Source organism: Hippopotamus amphibius, chromosome 12, assembly GCF_030028045.1.
Source record: "Hippopotamus amphibius kiboko isolate mHipAmp2 chromosome 12, mHipAmp2.hap2, whole genome shotgun sequence".
NCBI lineage: Eukaryota > Metazoa > Chordata > Mammalia > Artiodactyla > Hippopotamidae > Hippopotamus > Hippopotamus amphibius.
The window spans coordinates 24,196,625-24,220,787 of NC_080197.1; the positions used below are offsets into that span (position 1 = coordinate 24,196,625).

General features: G+C 39.6%; 1 protein-coding gene and 1 non-coding gene across 7 annotated transcripts in view; one reads left to right on the forward strand and one right to left on the reverse strand.

Annotated features, from left to right (window-relative positions):
• Positions 1 to 24,163, reverse strand: part of PHF20 (PHD finger protein 20) — a 120,002-nt gene that overhangs the window by 64,554 nt on the left and 31,285 nt on the right. For 4 of the 6 annotated variants that reach the window (XM_057703181.1, XM_057703179.1, XM_057703177.1 and 1 more), the window contains exons 3-9: positions 20,454 to 20,625; positions 19,252 to 19,336; positions 10,350 to 10,429; positions 6,982 to 7,369; positions 3,244 to 3,357; positions 2,139 to 2,327; positions 1,421 to 1,600 (exon numbers count right to left, since the gene is read on the reverse strand). In XM_057703181.1, coding sequence (XP_057559164.1) covers positions 1,421 to 1,600; positions 2,139 to 2,327; positions 3,244 to 3,357; positions 6,982 to 7,369; positions 10,350 to 10,429; positions 19,252 to 19,336; positions 20,454 to 20,625 — 1,208 coding nt within the window. Of the gene's footprint in view, positions 1 to 1,420; positions 1,601 to 2,138; positions 2,328 to 3,243; positions 3,358 to 6,981; positions 7,370 to 10,349; positions 10,430 to 19,251; positions 19,337 to 20,453; positions 20,626 to 23,197; positions 23,279 to 24,163 lie in introns of those variants that run through there. The other 2 variants (XM_057703182.1, XM_057703180.1) reach the window with 2 other exon arrangements.
• Positions 4,131 to 4,237, forward strand: LOC130834268 (U6 spliceosomal RNA). The gene has a single exon (XR_009048650.1). It is a non-coding gene; the product is annotated as a U6 spliceosomal RNA (small nuclear RNA).

The window sequence follows — 24,163 nt, forward strand, 5'->3', positions numbered from 1 at the left end:
GTAAATCCATGTGTAAATCACTATCTCTTTTGTATTATCTTCTTTAAAATATATAATCATTTAGAACAAATTATAATACTACACTGTGGACTTTACAGCTTAGGCAGACACAATTCATGTGATAAGTAGAGCATAAAAAGAGGGCGTTAATGGATTACACAACATTTTACATAAGGTGGTTCAATATCAACTCTAAGTAAACCATGAAAAGGATATATATATGCATTTATCATAATGCCTAGAGTAACCTCTAAAAGAAATGCTAAGAAGTATAGCTGAAAGGTAAAAGATGAATTAAAATGGGATTTTAAAAAATTAAATTAACCTGAAAAAACACAAAAGAAGGAAAAGAACAAAACATAGGATAAACAGAACACAGAAAGTAAAATGGTGGACCTAAAAGCAACCATATTGATAATTTCATTTAATGTAACTAAACTAAACATTGAATCCTTACCCAACTATCTATCTATAAAAGACACACTTTGAACTTAAAGACATAGTTATACTGAAAGAAAATTGATAGAATAGAGAATAGATAGACCATGCATACAGAAAGCAAAAGAAAGCTGCAGTACCTGTTCTAATATCAGACAAAGTACACTTCAAGTAAAAGATTATAACCAAAGATAGAGTGATATTTCACATTACAAAGGGGGCAATTCAGGAGTTTCCTGGTGGTCTAATGGTTAGGATTTTGGACTTTCACTGCCCTGGCCCAGGTTCAATCCCTAGTCAAGGAACATCCCGCATGCCACGCAGCACAGCCAAAAACAAAAAATGAAATCCTGCAGAGTATGTTGTTTGACTAATGGGATTACATTAGAAATCAGTAACAATAAGGTATCTATAAAAACCCCAATACTTGGAAATGAAACAACACACTTCTAAGTAACCCACAGTCAACAAATAAATCACAGATACTTTGAATTGAATGAAAATGAAAATACAAGAGCATATCAAAATTTATAGGATGTAGCTAAAGCAGTGCTGAGAGGGAAATTTTATAACTTTAAATGCTCATATTGGAAAAGAAAAAAGATCTAAAATCAATGACCTGTGTTTCTAGAAAAATTTAAAGGAAGAAAACAATTAAGATCAAAACAGAAATCAATGGCATAAAAAAAACTGACAAATCGAGAAAACTAAAGTAATAGGTTGGTTCTTTGAAATTATTGACAAAATTGATAAGTCCTTAACTATACTAATCAAGAAAAGAGCGGAAACACAAATTAGCAATATCAGAAAAGACAAGTATATAGTATTTTTAAAAAGCATATAGCATTAAAGTAAGAAAATACTAATAATAAAAGGGGAAAAAACATCATTAGAAACGTCCTTTTTTTTTTTTTTAGTTCACAATCAAAGCATAAACAAAAGTATATATTAGAAGAGGATTATGTTAACTCTAAATATGAACCTGCCACAGAAGAAATCTCTTGTAACTCAGCAAGGGGTGAAGCAGGTTCCGTTTTCATAGTGTTTTCTCCCATTGACTTGCAGTTCAACTCCAAGCTTGCAGGCCCCACTCCATCCCCAATGGAGTGGCAAGTTAGTGCAGATGAGACCTGGCCAGCTTCCAAAGGAGATTTCAACTGACCTAGAAGAAAAAAAGAAAGATTGGGGAACATATACACGTATATAATCTGAAAACCAAAAGTCCCACAAAAGACTGATAAAGCCAGGGTCTTTTTAGAGGAAACTATTCATTTAACAGCATAAAAGAATACATTCACAGGTTCCAGCACACATAGCCATGGCTGAGAGCATATCAAAGAAAAAGGCTAATAAGAAGCTTAAGTGAAGGGCGGATCTGCTGGAAATATTAACAAAAAGGCAGAGGCACTGGAGTGAGATGGCATCAGAAAGACAGAGAGAGGAACAGGGCTCTTCAAGCACTGTACCTCCAACCCAACATTCAGACATACATAAACAAAACCAGTCACAAAGGCATACAACAGTTTGCCTACTGAATCCTCAGTGAAGACTAATATAAGAAACACTGCAGCCAATTCAATAACTTGATTTCAAGACCATCTAAAACTTGTATAAGGCAGTACACGATGATTGATTTAGATTGGTTCTCACTAGACTGGTAGCAGGTTGGCAAGACCATTCCAGAACAGACTCCGACTCACCTTCTTCAGATTTCTTGGTAGTGGATGATGTGTTTTGCAAAGGATCAGTATTAACCGTATCAACGAAATCTGATACAACCAAGTCTGGATCTAGGATCTCGTGGGTCCCGTTAGTAGACAGCCTGGAAGACCGTCTCCTTGATAAGTCTTTGTTAGTGTTTTCCGAGTAGTTTTTTGACTTTTCCTGGGCTATAAACCATTAAGAGAGTTGTAGTCAAGACACCTGAAGAAATAACTCTGCTACTACAGATTTCTGGACTGGCTGCCTCTATAACGGCTTCAACCAGAGACTTCTGGAATATTAGATTAATGATGAAAGGAAACACCCTATCCTGGTGTACAGTTTTAAGTAAAGGTACAGTCTTTCTGCCAGGATATAATTTCCCTAATTTAAGGATTCATGATCTGAAAATATGTGCCAAAAGGTCACGTCCCAATCTTGACAAGTTCTATTTTGGGGCTTTCCAACATAAAAGTCTACATACTTACTTCCCAAGTCAATAAGGTTTACAGAGCCTTAGAGCCATCACAAATCCTTTCTGCAGCCAAAAGGGTATTTTTTAAAAATCAATAAGTAGTATTTTTTTAATGGAAGTGTAGTTGATTTACATTGTTATGATAGTTTCAAGTGTACAGCAAAGTGACAGTTTCGGGTATATATATATATGATGTACATATATACGCACATATGTGTGTATATGTATATATTCTTTTTCAGATCTTTTCCACTACAGATTATTATAAGATATTGAATATAGTTCCCTGTGCTATACAGTAAAATCAATAAACAGTATTTTTAAAGTTTCACTTGGCATATGAAATCCGTCCCTTCCTAAGCCATTAAATTTCCAGTGGAATCCAAATCAGATGTAGTTTATGGGTATAGAGACAATACCACTGCACCCAACATTAACACAGCTTGTGCTCTGAGATTTATTTTTCCTCTAGCAAAACTCCTCTGATCCAACTACATCCCACTCACACTAGCCCCTGTGAGCAAGGACAAGCATTAGCACCTATAAGGAACAGGGGACAACATGGACACAAGGGAGCTAACCCAACGGATGTCAGGTTCTAGCCACACATACACAAACCGAAGACTCACATGAATTTTTGTCAAGCCGAGGACGTTTTAAGGGGACTTCACTTCCTTTTGATATTTTCCGTCTTCTCAATTCCAATGTTATTGGTTGCAAAGTTTGAGAGTTTGAATCCACAGCTACAATGTATATAAAACCGCACAAAAAAGGTATGTAGTTTCTTAGTGACCAATCCTCATGTTATATATAAATAAAACACATATAAACATCCACACATTGTTGCATGATAAATAGGCCCTCAAAGAGCATTTTTACTTAAACCAAAAGTGAAAAAAAAGTGAAATGGGTGAGAAATTACTTCCTTTCAGGAGATGCCGACACCCTGCAGACTGACCTCCTGAATCTTTTTGGTCTCTCCTATGACCCAGCTCTATTCACATACTTATCTCCTGAAACCTTCTCTTTAAACACCCCAACGTGACTGCTTTAAAATATGAGGGTAAAAAGGCAACGGAAAAGTCATTTTTATCACCATCAAATCTTCTCATCAAAATCTGGCTTATCCAATACTCAGGAAATCCACCAGGCAGGCTAATTCTTAAAATTCTTAAGTCAGCCCTAGGACTATGGCTTGATTATTATTTTCAACCTCTACCTGCTAAATTGGTTAGCTTGGCATTGGTCCTAATTTTAAGGGACCAAAAAGAATGTCAACATTTAAAACCTCTTAAAAACAATTTCAGAAAAATCTCAGGAGATTATGCTATTTGATAGTCAGTGTTCCAGGCAAAGCTGCTTAACATTGGCAAATCCAGCCCTGATATAATGCAGCAGTGCAGAAGCTGAACCCTTAGATGATACTCACTCTTTATTTTTAAACCTAACACTTAAGAAGTTCTCCCTCACGAGGAAAGGTGAGAATCCAAAAGGCAGGCAAAAGAAAAAATTAAAAGTGCTCACTTTGGCAGCACATATACTAAAATTGGAATGATATAAAGAAGATTAGCATGGCTCCTGAGCAAGGATGACACGCAAATTCATGAAGTGTTCCGTATTTTCTTGTTGTACAGCAGAAACTGGCACAACTGTGTAAAGCAATTATATTCCAATAAAGAGCTTAAAAAAAAAAAGAAAAGAAATTGGGAAGCTTGAGGGAATGGTAGGGCTGGGGGTCTAATGAAGGTTGAAAGGAGAGAAAGCAGCAGCCAGGAGAAAGAAGAGAGAGGAAGGCAAGGAAATGGGAGGGGGAGGGAAGAGAGAAGACTCATCTAAGACCAGTAGCTTCAGATCTGCCATGTCAAGTCACCAAAGGAGACAGGGCTGAGCTCTGAGGAGAGTGCTGAACTCTTTGGCTCTTCCTGTGTTCAAGCTTCTCAACGTGCCAACATTATTTTGTTCCAAGGGTGGGAACTTGGAGATCACACATAATCCAAATTAAACACAAACAACCCTCCCTAAATAGCTCAGATCCTGTTCCAATAAGGTCTGTACAATCTAGAGAGCACAAAACTCCACCGTGTCAATGAACTTATTCCGCACAAATTTTAAAGGGGATTTGAACTATGCATGAGATACTGGCAAACCCCCTTCACTTTGATACCATATACAAACTGGGGCTGACCATAGACAACTTCAGTGTTTCCCTGGGCAGGCTGTTAACAATTAGCATTCCCAGATCCTGCTCCAGAGATTCTGACTGGGGAGGAACGCCTCAGGCAAGTGCTCACAGTAAGCCTGGGAAACTCCAGTTCTCTGTTAAATTGATCCTATCTGGTGTGAAATCCTACACTTAATAAAAAGGGCTGCTTATTACATCCTACATCATAACATGGTACACTGCCCAGAGGTTTAAAACCTCCAGACTTTCTCAACTAGGGTTCCTCATTTGAAAACAGAACACAAAGGTTATTTTCTCAATTCTTCCAGGAGTGGTTTATCATTCTAGTGTCATTCTCAATTTGCAGAAGTCAATTCATTAGAGGTCAAGGATGCCTTAGGCATTAGAGGTCAATTCTCTCTTGGAACCCTACTGAGAAAGCCAGTGAACTTATTTACTTAGGCTGCACCAGGTCTTAGTTGCAGCACGCATGCAGGATCTAGTTTCTCAACCAGGGATCAAACCCAGGCCCTCTGTATTGGGAGCATGGGGTCTTACCCACTGGACCACCAGGGAAGTCCCCTGGGTGTTCTTCTTTTATACTGAGTGTTTGAACACCAGTGTGGGTTTTGTTTTTGTTGTTGTTGTTTGGTTTTTGGTTTTTTGTTTGTTTGTTTTGGGGGGTTTTTTGGCTGCACCACGCAGCTTGCAGGATCTTAGTTCCCCAACCAGGGATTGAACCCAGGCCCTCGGCAGTGAAAGCGTGGAGTCCTAACCACTACCGCCAGGGAGTCCCTCCAGTGTGTATTTTACAGTTACAACCCATCTCAATTCAAAGTAGTCACATTTCACGTGCTCAGTAACCATGGGTGGCTAGCAGCTACCGTATCGGACAGCACAGGTCCAGGCCCTAGTTAGGCACAGGGACAACTGCAACATGCTCAGATCTTGAGAGTGAAACCCAGTTATAACCACTGAAGGGCAAAGGGCCTTATTTCATCTGGGAAGAAATCAATCTATTGTCTAATTTCATACCTTAAAATTAGAACTAAGATGTAAGAAGGCTGTCTACTGGGAACAAGTACTAATATATTTATTTGAAGTAAATAAAGGTAGAGTTTTTTCCACAGCAATTCAGTCTGGTGTAGATAGAACTGGCTTTGCATTCTATATCATATGGGAACAACAAATGAGCTAACTCTGCAGCTCCACAGTTTTGATGAAAATATATTTCATGTCATATTTTATATTTTAAATTTATCTCTGGCAGCTTTTTAAATTTGTAAGAAAAAAACAGGTATCACTTTTTTTTTTTTGGCTGCACTGTGCAGCATGTGGGATCTTAGTTACCCAACCAGGGATCGGACCCTCGTCCCTGCAGTGGAAGCATGGAATCTTAACCACTGAACCACCAGGGAAGTCCCCAGGTATCACTTTAAAACGTGCTAGGGGATTCACAGTTTTTCAATATTTATGTAAAGAATATGTAAGCAAGAATGTCTGAAGGCCACTGCCAAATAATCATAGGCAGTGTTCAATCTAGAGATCCTGAGGGCTCTTCACACCACTCAATCTAGGGGAGGAATGTTTGGCTTAGGAAGAAATTCAGGGTGTGTTTCTCTCTTGGCTATTCTAAGAGAATTCCATGTTTCAACTTTTTAAAATTATTATGTATTCTTCCCTAAATCCTCTAACCTTGACTCTACCAATTACCTGTCTCAGCTTTTTATTTAGACTATAAAAATTTCTGATCCATAATCACTCTCCAAAGAGTTCAATTTCAAGTGGACCCATACCTATCTAGGTCCAGTGTTCTTTCTTCTGCCTCCTCCAGATGCCCACACCTACCTACTTCTCCTTTCCCCTTTCACGTCGCTCATGAAAATGCTATTTCCTGCTTCTAGGTTCTAGTAAGCTTAAAGAGAAATCATTTGAATTGGCACAAGCAAAAGGCCTTATCATATAAGCTGAAGTATCTAGTGAAGAGTTATCACTCCGGAAGCCCAGTCAAGAACATGTTTCCCAAACTTATGTTCACCTGGATACATGCCTCCCGTAAAATTCAGCTCTACGGGCATGACGTGTTTTCAGATGACAGGATGATTCAAGGTCAGTCACCAAAACAAAAGCTTGAAGTACAGAAGTTATAAAGAACCACAGAGGACTACAGAAGAACACTCCGGCATTGCACACTTGGGAAACTCACCAGCAGGAGCGATGGAAGGGGGTCTGCCTCGCTTTCTTTTGGGCTCCCTCACGTTTTCTTGTGGACTCTTCACAATGTCATTTTCAGGTTTCTTATCCACTTGAGCATCTCCAGAATACTCTCTGTCATTTTCTGAAATGTTCTCCTTATCTTCCTTCTCGTTCTTGGGGAGGCTCTTCTCTGACACCTTCCCCTTTTCAGAACAGATTAACTTTCCTTCTTTATCAGGCTGCTTGGGTCGCTTTTCTGTCTTTAAGGCTTTGGCCTCTTTGTCCTTTTTCACATTGGCTGTGGCTTTTCTCTGCTCTTTAAACTTCTCTCGTTTATCAGGAGATGATGAAAGACTTTTGTGTTCTGTTTCTTTAGGCCTAGCATTACCCACAATATTCTAAAATGAGCAAAATAACGATGAAACACACTTTGTGATTACTTGCAAATATAAAATGAGATGTTTTTTTGTAAACTTATGAATACAAAGAAATTAAAAGAGGGCATGTATCAGGTCGCATAATGGAAAGCACCACTGAAAATATACACCCATATTCTAAGGTTTGAAAACCAGTCCAAGTTTAAAGAAAATAACAGCCATGTTCAATTCCTTTTCAGACAATGCTATTATCTCCCTTATGATTAATAAGTCACTAAAAAAATATTTAAAGGGACAGACAACTACCTCAGGGACCTCTTCTGGGAAGCAATCTTTCTGAAAGAGATGTTCTAAGTAAATGCCTTCATACCCCGTCCGTCTCATCCCAAGCATGACTACACTGACCCAGGGCCTTTCAGAGGCCTGGCTCAGTGTGCCAGCAGATGCTGATGTCCTGTGTAGAGAAGAACACAAACTGACACCTCGAGGCTGAACCAGAAAGCTGTAAAGATTTTCCAACTCAGAAACAGGGTCTCTGCCTCCTCTACTGGGTAAAGGCTGTGCTCAGTTCAACAAGCCACCTACTGTGCTCCTGAGCTACTGAGTTTTTGTCCATCAGGAGGAAGTACTGCTTCAATTGGTTACTTTCCTCCTAAATTACCTTTGTAAAAATTCATCTTAAAAATCTTGTGTCCCAGTATACTGTCTCACAATAAAGCCAGCTCTGAAAGCTCTGGAGTTTCCAAAACTACAATTAAGTTTATTTGTGTAAATATCTTCCTTCCAAAACCTCAAGAGAAGAGCAAGACCACCAGTTCATGTCCATATGGGATCCCTAGCACCGAGCACACACTCGGCACACAGATCTTTGCCAAGAGCAGGAAGGAGTGCCTAAATATACAGTGAGTAAAAGTTTAATTTGTTCCAGAGGGAAAAATAATAAACAAGGAGAATCCCTGTGGTTAGAAACTAGAAGGAAATTTTTTTTCCAAGTCCCCAAAATTTTCTGAAAGCAGCCAGGTTTGAGAACAAGCACTCCTCAGTAACTGCTGGCAGAAACATAAATCGCAACCACTGGGAAGGCAGATTGGTAATTTGGGTCCAAAGTCTTACGTTTAATACTTTTGAACTAGAATGAATTCCTAGAAATGAAATCTGCTAACAAAATAATCAGACTTGTGTACCCAGATTTACAAATATCCTAAATGACCATTAGGGAACTGGTTACACAAAGTAGGGTTATATACATATTATAAATACTACATAGCCATTAAAAGCTATATTCCCATACAGTACTTAGGAACTTGGGGAAAATGTTATTTTGTTAAAAAAGCAAGATATAGAACAGTAACGTTTGACTCAAATTTGGAAAAGAAATATATATATACATAAATATCTTTTTTAAAAAATATAGAAGGCTATACATTAAATTTATGAGCAATTGTATCTAGGTGATAGAATTATACAATTTTTACTTTGTGTTTTTCTGTACGTTCTAAATTTTCTACAGCAAACATAGTTTTTATAACTTCAAAAAAATATAAATATTCCTGAAATACAGATTATCAAAACATTTAGGGCAGTACAATCCTATTACGAAAAAAAACAATCTATGCTAATACTATATGAAAAAAACTTTAAAACTATCTGACAGATATTTCTAAGAAATTTTGCTTTGTAAGTGGCCTAGCTGAGAAGTCATTTATCCAAACCACTATGTCCTCTTGGAAAAGAAAAACAAACAGGAGCCATGGGCTTGTGCTTGACCACTTGCCAGGTCTGAGATGACATGAGACACTCAGAGCCAGCTGGGAACTGAGGACTGAAGACCCACAAATCCACACAGGGTGAGGTGCCCATCTCCAAGCCAAGGCACCATTGAACGTCTGTTACCAGGAGCCCTAGTTTCCATTTGAGGAGATTCTAGATACAATCTGACAGTTCTGGACATGTTCTTAATACAGTCCTCTATCTATATTAACTCATTCCACAAACTTAACACAAAAATTGGCAAATTGAAGGCCAAAATAATGTTTTAGAATGCTGCGTGGCTCCTTAGCTGCCTGAGAAGTAAATAACCAAAGAGAAAACATCTTCTGGGCTACAGCTTTATAATTTTGCCAATTTTCTGAAGAGGAAAACCAGAAAGGCAAAACACTTTTAAGGTTATCTTTAACAATATTACGCATCATGATGCTTTGAAATTGCTAAATATATGTTCAGAAGAATTTATTAAAATCTGTGATAAGTGGAAGCTTTGATCATCGTAAGAAATGACAGAACAGGTTCCAGGAGTACCAAATACTTTCATATCAACAACCACCCAAAGAAGTAAATAACAATTAGCAACAAACAGAATCTTCCCCCTCAGCTATTTCATTAAGACATAAATATGAAAAAGACTAAAGGGGAAAAAAATCATGAAGAAAGTAGGCAACACTTCTAGATGGCCAGAATCTATCTGTGTGCACCATATTTCCAGTATCAAAACTCAGGACCTGTGCTTAGACAAGTACATGGATGGTGAAAGGGACAAAAGGAAACAAAAGTTTCAACCCAGGCACATCTAGCACAAGTGATTGCCAAATCTACGCCAAACGGTGGCTCTGTAACCACCAAGCCATGGTCCTGAGCTGAAGGACAAAGTTAGATGAGGAGAAAACATATCTAGATCTCTTCAAGCACTCAAGCAAGTTCCCTGTGAGGGGAAACAGCTCTGGGGGCAGGGCACAGGGAGAGAGAAAAAAGAGTAACAACCAGGCACTTTGGAAAAAAGACAGATAACACGTAATGGTACTCTGAAAAGAAGAATCAGTATGAAAAGGAAAAAGCAGAGAGAGAGACGAATATTTACAACTTCTGAAAACTTGTGTATTGCTTTCTGGTGACGTGTCAAAGGAAGGAAAGATTTTCTCATCATAAATGTAATGTCTTTATTTGAGAAACAAAACTACAACATTAGCATTATTCATACCACAAAGCATAAAACCACATTTCTCACCTGATCTTTGGAAAAAGCTTTGACATGAATATGTTTGACAGTCTGAACTACTCCATCATAAAATTTCACAGTATAAGTACCTAAAATTCAAAAAGATATCATGATTTTTTAATTTGCAGTTTCATGAAAGCAACAACATTTTTCAAAGCATAAACACAAGGGAGCTCCAACCACAATAATAAGCTTATGGGAATTAAGAAATTGTTCAAGAATCATATTCAGTCTTACTTATGTCCAAGATAATAGCACACTTGCCTTTATCTTTACAGATCTTTTTATTTACACAGATCAAAATCCATCTAAACTCCCCCTCATTTTTATGATGCTTCACTAAATCTTAAAAACTTGCACTGACTTCAGATCAAAAACAAAGAGCAGTAAAACAATTAAGAATGTAAGGAAACCAACAAGGAACTATTAGAGAAATTAAGGAAACAATCCCATTTACTGTTGCATCAAAAAGAACACAATACCTAGGAATAAACCTACCTAAGGAGGTAAAAGACCTGTACTTAGAAAACTATAAAACACTGATGTAAGAAATTGAAGGTGGAAAGATATACTGTGTTACTCTCTTGGTGGGAATGTAAACTGGTGCAGCCACTGTGGAAAAAACAGTATGGAGGTTTCTCAAAATACTGAAAATAGAACTACCATATGACCCAGCAATTCCACTCCTTGGTATATACATGAAAAGAACAAAAACACTAATTCGAAAAGATACATACACCCCAATCTTCACAGCAGCATTATTTACAATTGCCAAGATACAGAAGCAACCTAAGTGTCTATCAACAGATGAACGGATGGGGGGGGGGGTGGTACACACACACACACACACACACACACACACAGAGAGAATGGAATACTACTCAGCCATAAAAAAAAGAATGAAATTTTGCCATTTGCAGCAATATGGACTTGGATGCACTTGGAGGGTATTATGCTAAGTGAAATAAATTAGACAAAGACAAATACTATATGATCTCACTTACATGTGGAATCAAAAAAATACAACAAATTAGTGAATATAACAAAAAATATACAGAGATACAAAAAGATATAGAGAACAAACTAGTGGTTACCACTGGGGAGAGGAAAATGAAGGAGGGGCAAAATAGGGGTAGGAGATTAAGAAATACAAACTATTATGTATAAAATAAGCTACAAGGATTTACTACAACACAGGGAATATAGCCAATATTTTATAAGAACTATAAATGGAGTATAACCTTTAAAAATTGTGAATCACGATATTTACACCTGTAACATATAATACTGTACATCAACTACACTTCAATTAAAATAAAAGGGATACAAGGAAAATGCAGATTTATTTATTGCTTGGTGAATTATTAATGTTTATCACTTAATCTTTATTTTCTGGGCTTAGAAGTAGTAATATCTTTTAAACTTTAAAGGAAATACGACTATCTGCTAAAGATACTATGTTTTTAGACATCACATTAATCTCAAACTCCATATGAATTACCTGCATGTTACAATATTTCAAAATAGAGACTAGACCAGAGCACAAAATGGTGCCCGCTACATTGTTAGTCTTATTCTTTTTTTTTTTTAAGTCCAACAAAAATCACCCTCTGCTAAAAAACTGAAACTGGAAATCCAAATAATCTAATCTCCCCAAATAAGGCATCCAACTACAAAACTTCTTATTAGTTGCACCCAAACCAACACTCTCAAACTTTTGCATTTTAGAACCCACCCGTGTCTGTCTCTCCCTTTTCTGGTCCCAGGGATTTATTAAAAAAAAAAAAAATCCAGTTAACCTTGTCAAGATTACCCTGTAATGATTTACCACTGGTAAACATGGTCAGTTTTCAGGACCAATTTACTACACAACATGGAAGGAAAAAAATAAATCCCAAGGGTTGGGAGCCGAATAATGCAGTGATGAAGTTAAGATCTTCTGGCTGGTTGCCTCCTTCTTATACATTCTCTCCCCACCCAGCCACCCTCTCTGCTAGTCGTGAATAGGGCCCTGTCCATGGCTAGCCACCTCTATTGAAACTCTCCCTCTTCAGTGTTCAAAGTCCAAGCAACATGAGTCCAATTACTTTCCAAACCTTAAACTGTCTTGTGACATCTCCACCTCCACATCTTTATCAAAGTGTTTCCCTGCCTGGAATGTGCCACCCACTGATCCTTAAGTGCTCAACTCAAAAGACCACAATAGTTTGGTAAAAACTTCCTGAATTCCCTGCTACTGGAGGTTTCTCCCTTCTCTGAATTTCTCAGACTCATTGGGTACCTAGCCTGCAGAGCCTCACACTTAGGTGCCTTCATATAGAAGGCAGATCCCAAATCCAAGACAGGCTCTCCAAGGTGCCAGAGACACACCTGACACTTGTTTCTCACACAGCGCCTGGCTCACCATATGTGGACCAGTGTTTCTCAAAGTGTAGTCCCCAGACCAGCAGCATCGACAACTCTGTGAACTTACTGGAAATGCAAGTTATCAGCCCCACCCTCACTGTACTGAATCAAAAACCCTGGGAGTATGACACAGAAATGTGTGTTTTTTTTTTTTTTTTTTTTTTTTTGGGCACACGGGCTTAGTTGCTCCGCGGCATGTGGGATCTTCCTAGAGCAGGGATCGAACCCGTGACCTCTGCATTGGCAGGCGGATTCTTAACCACTGCGCCACCTAGGAAGCCCGAAATGTGTGTTTTTATAAGGCCTTGAGGTCACTCCGGTGCACACTGACGTCTAAGAACCACTGTAGTAAACAATTCGTAATTATCTATTGTTTTACTCCTGGTAATTACAAAATAAAAGTGATTATTTGTCACAAGTGTTACCAACACAGAAAAGTGGCTGGCAAACAAGACAGACACAAGGATATACAGTTGGTTTTATATGCCTATTTATACGGATATATAGTTGGTTGGTTAAAGTAATCAATGAGATGACAGGTCAGCAATGACTGACGAATACTTACAACAAGGGCCTGGGTTCCTGTCTTCCTGTTTCTGTTGTGAGGGTGTTGGCAAGCAAAGGGGCAATGATAAGCAATGCTGTGGAACTCTAAACAGACCCTTTCCAAGCAACCATGGCAAAGCTCTGGCCACTCTAAGGATGAGAGTGGGGAAGAGAAGAAACCAGCTCTCAAGAAATCTGAAATATTAAGCATGCCTACAAGCCACCCAAGCCTATACTTTCAACTATCTTATCAACAAAGTTCAGCATCAGTTACATCAAAATGAAAACTGTCCACTTTTACAGACATTTCAAACATCCAGAAGGACAATATAAACAATGCTACCCCAAAATCCAACATTTTCAGCTATTTGAAATTAATTCTGAAGCTTACTCCTGAGAGCAGGCTCAGAATAGAGGCCTTAGATGAAGGGATGGACCCCCAGTTCCATGGAATCTGCAACAGAGCTAGAAGCAGAACCCAAGCCTGTCGGCTGACGTCTAATTCTTCTCCCACCGCCCCATACTGCCTATTCCCCAAGTGCCTCAGCCTCAATTCCAAACCACAGACCCAGAGCACCACTGGCCACTCTGAAATGACCCAAATTATGGCCAAAGGTGCTCAGGGATTACTGTTCTGAGATAACAATCCTGGCCCAGACCCTTTTTACTTCCAAACAACCACAAGGGATCACCTTGAAACGTTCTCCCTTGATTATGCACACAGCCTAACCTGGGCTTCAATAAATCTAAGGGTACGAAACAACACATACCACAGCCAACAGCGGTCTAGACCCACTTCTGGAGAGAGGCCCCCAATCAACTTTAATGGTTTCATCCTCTCACAGGTGGCTGGCAACAGAGCTCTCCCATGGCCACAAACAACATCTAACAAAAAACATGTAAATGACAGAATTCAAAATAAGAACATTCTTGACACTAAGGCCACCTGCCTCACGCTCCCTTAAGAAACTCCTGTCTTTACCAGATGAAACAAAGCTTCCTGGCCTTGCCCTCTGGGGGTTAAGAACTCAGTATATCAGACAACCTTATAGAAGTCAGTAATAGCAGAAGGGATATAAGAACAAAACTAGAGACATGTAGCAAGCGCATCTTCTCTAGGACCAAGGAAACAGGGATACACAGGTGACTCTGGAAAGGACAGATTTCTGTTGCTTTGAAATCTACCATAACTGTGACTCTAGGACCCTTTTTCTATCCCGCTCATTCTCCACGAGTCAGAGAATTCCATAGTATCATGGACAGGAGCTTTCAAACGTGGTTTCTCAAAGTCCTGAGGTTCCCACAGATGTGCCTCAGGGAGTGGGCAGAGGGATGGGATAAGTGCATGTTTGCAGGCAAACCTCTTCCTAAGTCTTTTCCTCTTAGCAATTTTACATAATGGGCTTAGACTCTGTAGCCAACAATTTCCAAAAATGTTCCTCTATTCCAATTCCTTCTCCCACTTCTAACTGCTCAGATGAGTCTACAGCAAGGAGAGTGAACTGCCTATAATCACCAAGCAAGGACTGGGACAGAGCCTGTCTCCAATTAGGGCTCTCAAGACACCACTGGGCCCCAGGAAGCACAGACCATCTACACTCACCCTACCGTATCAGACACAGACACACACACACACAGACACACACACACGCAGAGACACACACACACACACACACACAGACACACACACACAGCGAGCATCTGGCCCTAACTGATAACTCCTGCTGCTTAAGGAAAACCCTGCTCCAGAGAAGCAGCCTGGTACTGTAGGAACTGCAGTTTCAGGAATCTTGAAGCCCCACAGACCTCCATTTAGACCTCAGCGCTTCCATTTATGTATACACTCTGTAAGCTCAGTTCCTCATCTGTAAAACAAGGATGAGGTTGATGGCAACAACCTTTCCACATCTGTGTGAAGACTAAATGAGATCAGATATGGAAACTGCTTAGCAAAGGGACTGTCACAGAGCAAGGGATCAATATGTGGTTCTAATTACCACCATCTACCAAGCCACTGTGAAAGAGAACCCCCTTCCCCCCACACAGAAGATAAGAGCCAAGCTAACACCTGCATGTATGGGCCTAAACTGCCCTTTTATCTCTATTCAAAGCTGTTCATAGTCCCAGTATTCCCACATTTCAAATGTAGGATCAGTTACAGCATGAAGAAAACAAAGAACAGTAACTTCTTCAACCAGAGACTCTAGAAATAAGACCATTTCCATAGAATCTCCTGGTATAAATGCAGACTTCAGGCAATGAACAAAGAGACTGAACTGGGGGATGAAGAGGGGACAAGGGGGGGACGTAACCCAACAGCAGGCATAATTTTAAGGAAGAGGGACCTGATTCGCCTGCACACTCAAGTTAACCACAGATCAACAGGAAGGAATGATTCCTCATTTTGCTGTAAGTATGAACCTACTTTCAGTTTCCCCCATAGAGAATGCCTTGCAGAGCAAGAGACACAAACCCCCTGACAGACAAGTGGCTCTGACCTCCCCGGCATAAAAAAGGGGAGTGGAACTAAGGTTAACTCACCAGAGATGGCTTCTAAACAAAGATTCCCTGGAAGTAGAATTCCTTCTTTTGCTCCAACACAAACTGAGGATCTAACAAGACTACCAGGTGTGGCTGCCTTCATGCAAAAGGATGCTTAATTGCCACTGCCAAAGAATCATTCCAGGTAGAAAGGGCTAAATAACATGGCATTGCTCTCCTCAGCTGCCAAGTGCTAAAGAACTCCCTTAAGAAACTTTAAAAGCTACTATCAAGTTATGATTCACTTATGCCAGATTCCCAATGCCAGCAGCCAGTGCTCTCCACTCTGGCTAGAGCCCCCACCCACCAGCCTGCTCAGTCAGTGCTCAGCCTCAGAAAAACCACCAAGGAAGTTAAGAGTGGAAGAAAAATCAGACCAAGCCTTCCCAAGATGAATCTACACCAAGTGACTTCACTATATCCCCAGCCTCCTCCTAGCAGCACCAAAAAGACAGAATAACAGTTACACGAAATAAAGGGAGCACCTTGCCTGTAGAGGTTCTTCTCACAGTACCATTAAGCTGTGGTGGCCCGGGGCAGAAAACACCAGGGAAGGAGTGAACTTGGAGTCTAGCATTGTCCCTCCCAATCCTGCAACTGAATTACTAGAATAAATCATGATCTAGAAACTGTCTGCCAGCTCTCCTGGATTAAATCTAACCCAAAGGCAGCACCTAAGAGTCATTATTGCATCTCAAAATCAGGCACAGATCTGAGCCCCCACAAAGGCGAGCTTTCCTTCACAGTCCATGATGGAGCAATAACGCCACACAGCTGGTTCCATTAACGTTCAGGATTTCCCCTCCCCCGTGTCTCTCCTCTCCTCACTCTTCGAATTAATCTCAGAAACCAGAAAGGATGGCAGCATAATACGGGACTTCAGACCCAAGAACTCTGGGAAAAACAGGTTCTCCCAAAAATATCCACTCATTTTCAATGTCCTCCAATTAACTAAAATTCATTGAACAGAATTTGAAACTTATAGAACTAACATATCAGGGTAGCAAATGACCACTGTAGGAACAACCATTACCTCAAGACTTTCCCTCTTATAATATTAGCTCATGGAGGAAATAAACTGAAAGGTTTTTAAAAACAACTTGCAAAGCTCTGGTTGCCCAAGTTTAAAAGCCATTTAAAAACCTTAATTGATAAGGCCAATAATTCAGCCAATGACTTTTAGCCCTTAAATGATTACTTGAAAAGATTTCAGACCCAATCGACACAAAAAAACTCAGTGACTGCAGACAGGGATCCCCCCTCACCCTCCCCTATGATTTGCCTGCACCATTCTGCACCTGCCATACCTCTGTCTGGTGGCTTTGTCTCAACACCGACTTCATTCTGCCTTGAACTAGTTCTTTATTTTTAATCCATGATGTCCAGGCCTGGGCTCTACAGATATTAGATGCAAACAGTAGTTTCCTAAGCCTTTACTGTTTCCACCTAGACCCCAGCCCCACCCTCTATGAGACAGCTCCCAGGGCTCCCCAAAGCCCCCTTCCTCAATCTGCCCTACCTTTCCCACTCCTTTATCTCATTCTCTTCTCATTTCTGTCCTTCATGTGCCTCTGAGACATCACTGGAACAAAAGAGGAATGCTGCTTCCTTTCTGCTACCTACTTTACAGAGTTACCCATGTTACTACCCACAACTTTCATTTAATCTAAGGGGCAGCCATTTCCCCGGGGGAGCATACCTCCGATGAATATTATTCAGGGGATATAATACACAACGTAACCAGCATAAATCAACCTAACAGATTTTCAGCAACACATCTATGTACACTAAGAAACACCTTTATTTCATTCATATCATATAATTTAAATCCAGTAAGAGCAGAAAAAATTACTAATTTGGAAAATAAGACTAAAAAATAAACTGTCTTTTTTTCGCTGTGACTTTTTTTACTGAGGTATATAGTTGCTTTACAATATTATATTGATTTCAGGTGTACGATTTTAGTGATTCAAAATTTTTATAGATTATACTCCATTTTGTTATTATGAAATATTGGCTATACTACCTGTGCTGTACAATATATCCTTGTAGCTTTTTCTTCTATAAGTTTGACTTTATTTTCCCCATATAAGTGAGATCATACAGTCACCATTTAAATAAAAATGGACCTATATATTGTATTTAATGAGTGTTTGATGTAATAAACTAGGTCTTGTACTAAAAGGATATGAAGCAGTTTAATAACAGGTAAGCTGCCCTTTAAAATAAATTTTTTGGTTAAAGTGATACATACGAAAAGTAGTAACGGGATTTCATTTTGAATATTGGCTTATAAAAGTAACTTAGGGAAACAAGGGACTATCCAAAAAGACTTAATCAGCCATGAACAGGAGGATCAGTAACTGTGTAGACAACTTAGAAGATACAACCTTGCTTTGGAGGTCTGTGTTAAAGGACTGTGGTTTAAGGATAACGTACATCTGTCAACCCACACTGATCTAATAGCTGCTGGGACTCGGGGTGGGGTGACTGTAGCAACAGAGGAACTAAAATTTCTGCTACATGCAAATGTATGTTCATTTTTTACCATTTCAACCCATTTTCAGACAAAAGTTCTTGGTCACCCCGAGTTCCAGCATTTAGCAGAGTGCTGAATAAACACGTGAATAACTTCACTAAATGAAAAGTCAAACTGACCTTAAAATAACCCCTAACAGTGGTACTAAGAGGTCTGTTTGCCCTAAACATTCACTGCAGAGATCATGGACATATCACAAACATCTTGGTAGAAAATGCTAAAAAAAAAAAAAAAGGAAAACAGTATCACTTGCACCCCCAGTCTGTTCGCTGTGTGTCAGGATGCTGACCACTCATACTACCTTTATAACCCTCCTCGCCTCCTGCCTTTGTATCAGCAAAATGAGCCCCTTTGGGTCATGTTCCCCGTCCTGACTCCTCACATGTTCTAAACTCCGGCAAAGGCATTCCAGCTCAGTGCTCTAAATCCCAATACCCCAATTTCAACTAGTAACTCTGACATTACAGACCACTCTCAATCACCATGCATCCACAAGCCACATTTTTAAGAAAAGTTTGTTGTTTGCTTCACCTCTAGGCTGTTCACATGTAACTAAAAGAAATACTAGGGAGTTATTTCATCTGTTATATTAGGAACTCCTAGACAGCTAGAACCTGCACACTTCTCAGCAGATGACGGATGAACCATGACTGTTTTAGAAAACAATGACTAAAATTTAGAAGGCAAAGAACCAAACTCCGCCTTTTTAACCTAGCTTCCTCTTCATTTATAATTTCTTCCTAACTCCTGACATAGTAATTAACTTAAAGAGAGGATTCCTAGGCAATAAATACATACTGAAAATACACTATCAAACTCCAATATTACAAACTCACCCTTGGGTCAAGAGTAAAAACAATTACAACTCAAATGCCTTACCATCCTTGTTAACAGCAGTGACTTTGGCTGGGTAAAAACGACAATCAGACCAGCAAGCAAGGACCTGCTCGTTTATTTGAAATTCCTAAAAAATATTAAAAAAACAAAAAAAGATCCTGTTACCAATCCAATCTCATAAGACACACATGGTAAGTGAATTCATAAAAGAAGCTGAAATTGACAAGGAAAGGAAGGGGAGATGGCTACTGGGATGGAGGAAGATGTTTCTGCCGTTCAACATTGGGAGCCAAAACAAAAGGGCTGGACACAGAATTTTCCCATTTTAGGAGTTCTGGACAGGCGCAGTACAGCACAGCACAGATGATAATCCTATCCTATCCCTGAAAATGAGTCTAAGAACCCAGGACCACAAGCTGGAGAGAGGCTACTTCATCTTGAGGGACGCAGCATTCATGCCACCTAATGCCATCCACACTTTTAAAGGGTCTTTTGACAAAGGAGGCACTCATTCACCATTAATATTTCATACTGTTTTCCCAGCACACAGTTTGCATTGCTACATTTTGAAGAATGAATATTGAGCAACCAAGTTGGACAACAGTCAACAATCCTAAATTGGGGGCAGGGAGAGGCTAGTGAGAGTTCAGGTTCCCTGGTCAGGATTAAAGTGGAAAATAGAACCCAGGGCTGAGTCAGATCCAAAGACAACAGAATTTCTACAGATGTCTCAATGCCTGTTTAAAAAACTGAAAACAAATACTTTGTCCTTCATTCTGAAGTAATAAAAGCTCCAGGCATAGTGATGAAATTTAGAAAACAGGAATTGAGTCCAGTCAATTCCAAGTTTTTCAAGGGCTTATAAAAGACCTCAATATGAGGCTAGCACAATGCTCCACATGGAATGATTGCTTAACAAATGATCAGACAGCAGACGAGCTTACTAAATGATCTAAAGGCACACAGTGGTATAAAAGAGAGAGAGAAAGTCCCCACTCGTCATCAACGCAGTCTCAACCAAGTTAGTTTATGAGCTGTCACGTCAATCACGTCATACGTACAGATGACAGCTGAGAATCTTCAACAACCCCCAGGGGCTGTGAAGATCTCGGAGTTGCACTACAAGCCTAAATAAGGATGGTCCCCAGCTGCTACGGACTTTCACACTAAACATCAAAGACTGGAACATAAAGTACCCAATGGCTGATCCTCTCATTACTGAACTGCCCAGATTTGTTACTCACAGACGATCCTTCCTCATCATGTAAGCCCTCTTTCCTCAGCTGTATTTTCTCTAAAGGGCGTAAATAAGGACTGTCCCAGCAGAACCATTCATCATAACGATGGTTCCAACGCTTGAAATGGATGAGTACTTTTCCTTCTTCGTAATCAATATCTTCTATGTGAGCTGGATACCTGAGTTAGGGAAAAAAAAAAGAAAAGAAAATGAAATGTCTTTAATAACCACCCAAAATAATCAAAATGATACCTTTCCAAACCCCTTCCCAAAGGAGTAGGTCTCAAAGTACTAAATAAAGCCTATCACTTAGAGGTTCTGTGTCATTGTGTCAAATCGAAAATTATGAAAGCTAACAGACTTGGGGTTCAAATCCCATCCAGGATATTCCTTAGTCTGTGATTAAATTAACCTTTCAGAGCCTGAGTTCCTTCCTGTGAAGTGGAGGAAGGATACCCAACATACTGTTAAACAAGATGATATATATACAAGACCTGAGCACAGAGAGGCAGGAAGCAAACGTTTAAGAAATAGATTATATTTTACGTGTTAAAAAATTAGAATGACCATGCAGCCAGATTGTGTTAGTCTCAATTTTAAGAATTTTGTAATCTATATACTGGAATACTACGAAGTTGTTAAAAAGAAGATGGCTCTATGTCAAGATATAGAAAGCTCTCCCAAGATGAACTATTAAATGAAAAGAGTGAGGTGCAGAACACTGTATGGCAAGTAAGCTACTGCTTATTTTTTTAACAAGACGAAAAATATACATATTCACACATGCTTAAATATGCATAAAACATCTAGAAGAACACAATAAAATAACACCAGTTACTTGTGGAAGTACGGTCAGCTCAAGTATAGTCAGTTCAGTAGATGGGCTCTTTCAATCTCCAACTCACTCTTCTTCTAGACTGAGCTGGGAAAACGAACAGCTATGTTTGCTTGACTCCCTTACAATTGGCAATCAAAGTCATGGAGACCTATGGGTTTGGAAGCAACCGTAGTGGCCAGACCCAGTGCTCTAGTGCAGGACCTCTCAAACTTTCATGCAATGCAAATCAGAGGATCTTGTTAAAATACAGATTCTGATTCAGTAGGTAGAGCTAAGGACTAAGACCTTTAAACAAGCTCCCAGTTGATACTGACATGCTGGTCTATAGTAGCAAAAGGGTCTAATGTCTAGACACTGCCTTCTTAAGTGTAAGGCAGTAATGGTGGGGGTGGCAGTAGCAGCAGTGATTTCCTGACCTCCCGATCACAGAGTCAGTGGTGGGTCCTTCAAATTTACACTCTGAGGGCAGCCCCCTAGTGTTCCACTCCTCCAACTCTTCCAACAATTTTGTAAGTACCCAATTCCTTGTGTTAAATCCTTTTTGCAGTTCAAGTACCCAGAATGGCTTCTGTTTCCAGCATTTAAACCTGACTGATACAAGAGGGAAACTGGGTATGGGGGCAGGGAGGGGCAAAAGCGGGAGGGAGAACTTTTGCAGTATACCTTTCAAAACATCTTCATTTTTCAACCATATAAATGTATTACTCATTCCAAAAATAAATGGTTAAAAATAAAGAAAAAGAAATAGGCAAATGTTCTCTTAAATACACTTGTAATAACCAGAATGCTCTTCTAGATTGAGAAAGTTTAGATTCTACCTATTCGTATTTCCTCCCTACAACTTTGACATGCACCATTTCCCTCCCTTCTTACATCTAATACTTAGTACCCTACTGTCCTAATAAAATATGTGCTACCTAAATGAATAGGCCTGCTTCCTTCTGTGGTTTGTACATTGTGTCCTCTTCAACCCTACACTAGAAGTCACTAAGGCAGTTTGCTTGGAGTTAACCAAACACACACAGTAGGTTGCAGACACTGGACATTCCATAAACGTTCAGCAAATGAATTCCATTCTCCCTGTTCTTCCCGCAGGTCATGTGTCTTGTCAATTCTTCAGCCCCAAGGCTCTCAGACTCCAGCTACCCATTCCAATTTCAGTCACTCTCCATGTTCAGGCCCCAATCGCTTCTTGTGGGTACTTCTCACACAAGACTGACAGGGTCTGCTTTTCAAAATTCCTTATGGTATTATGCATACATTAATTGCTAAAAAAATCTTAACAAAAAGAACAAACAGCCCTGAAACTAGTCTCCCTACTCCAATCCAACTGACACCCAGCTGCCGTAAATACAAGCTCTCTTGACAACAGACTAGCTAATTGTACGATCTGGTGAACTGAGTAGTACAATAGCAGGACAGAAAAGAGGCTTCCCTAGGTCTATTCCTCCCTATAAAATGAGGAAAAGGATATGGATGTTTCAACTGTATTCCTCTTGCCCTCTCATTCAGCCAGCCTACCAGAGACTAGTAAGCCTCCCTAACTCACTCCTATTCAAGCCCTTTTTTTAGTTGTTTACTAACTCTGGCAATGGTTTTCAAACAGGTCTTTGGACCAACATGCAAAATTAATTTTTCATATAACTAAATTTATTTAATTTATAGAATTTTCCTTTATACTAAGATAACACTCTTTCTAACTTTTTGGTGCTTAAATATACTTTTCAAATTAAAACAATGGTAATTGTTTTTAATTCTTATGCAGCCATTAAAAAGAATAAGGCAGCTCTCTATGTAATGATTTTTAAAGATCTCTAAGAAAAATGGGAGAAAAAAAACAACTCAAGATGCAAAACGGTACTGAATGCACTACCATTCATTTGGGGAAGGGGAGAGAGCCAATACATCCGTACCTGGTTTTAAATGCGTGGGCTATCTCTGGAAGGATGATCAAGCAACCCGGTTTGCCTCTTGGGAGGGGAACTGGATAGTTAAGGAACTGGAGAGGAAGTATGAGACTTATTTTATTCAATGTATATCCTTTTGTTTGTTTTGAATGTTGTACCATGAGCATGTATTAAATATAAAAAATATAATTAGTTATTTATTTTAAATATTCTTATTTGGCAAAATAAGAAGTTGGCACCTCAGGACAACCCCAAATTCTTTTGAATTTGCACTTGGTCGGTGCCTTCTAAAAGTCTGGTAAGTCTGGATCCATAGAATTAATTGCAAAATCCTAGGCTAGCAACCCCGCCGCACACACTCCGAGTATGAAGGACTTCTGGGCCCCTGGCTAGCCGAAAGCTACCCCTGTTCAAAAAACTTCACATGGCACAGGCATCCCACTGCCTGCAGACTACACAAATCTCTCCAGGAGGATCAAGAATAACCAAGGGGTCAGTAAGTTCTCCTATGGAGAAGGTGGTTCTCCCTACTTCTCTAAAGTGTGACAAGGATGCAAGTCACTCATGGTGGATGGGGAAACCCAACTGCATTTCAGAGAAAAGAGAGGCAGCTGATCTTAGAGATCAACCCAGTAAGATCTGGTGGATCACAAATGCACAGTTGCCCCAGAGACAGCTCAGATTCATCAGTCCACAGAACGTTATCAAGTGATCTGGCCAGTCAATTCCAGGTCTTGGAAGAAATTATAAAACGTATGTAGTTCTGACCCCTGCTCTTGAGAAGAACCAGACACCAACTAAGTTTTACAATTACTATATGGATAGACATTTTCCCAAAGAGGAAATGCAGATGGCCAAGGGACACATGAAAAGATGCTCACCATCACTCATCATCAATCACAATGAGCTATCACCTCACACCTGTCAGAATGGCTATCATCAAGAAACACCACAAATAACAAATTGTTGGCG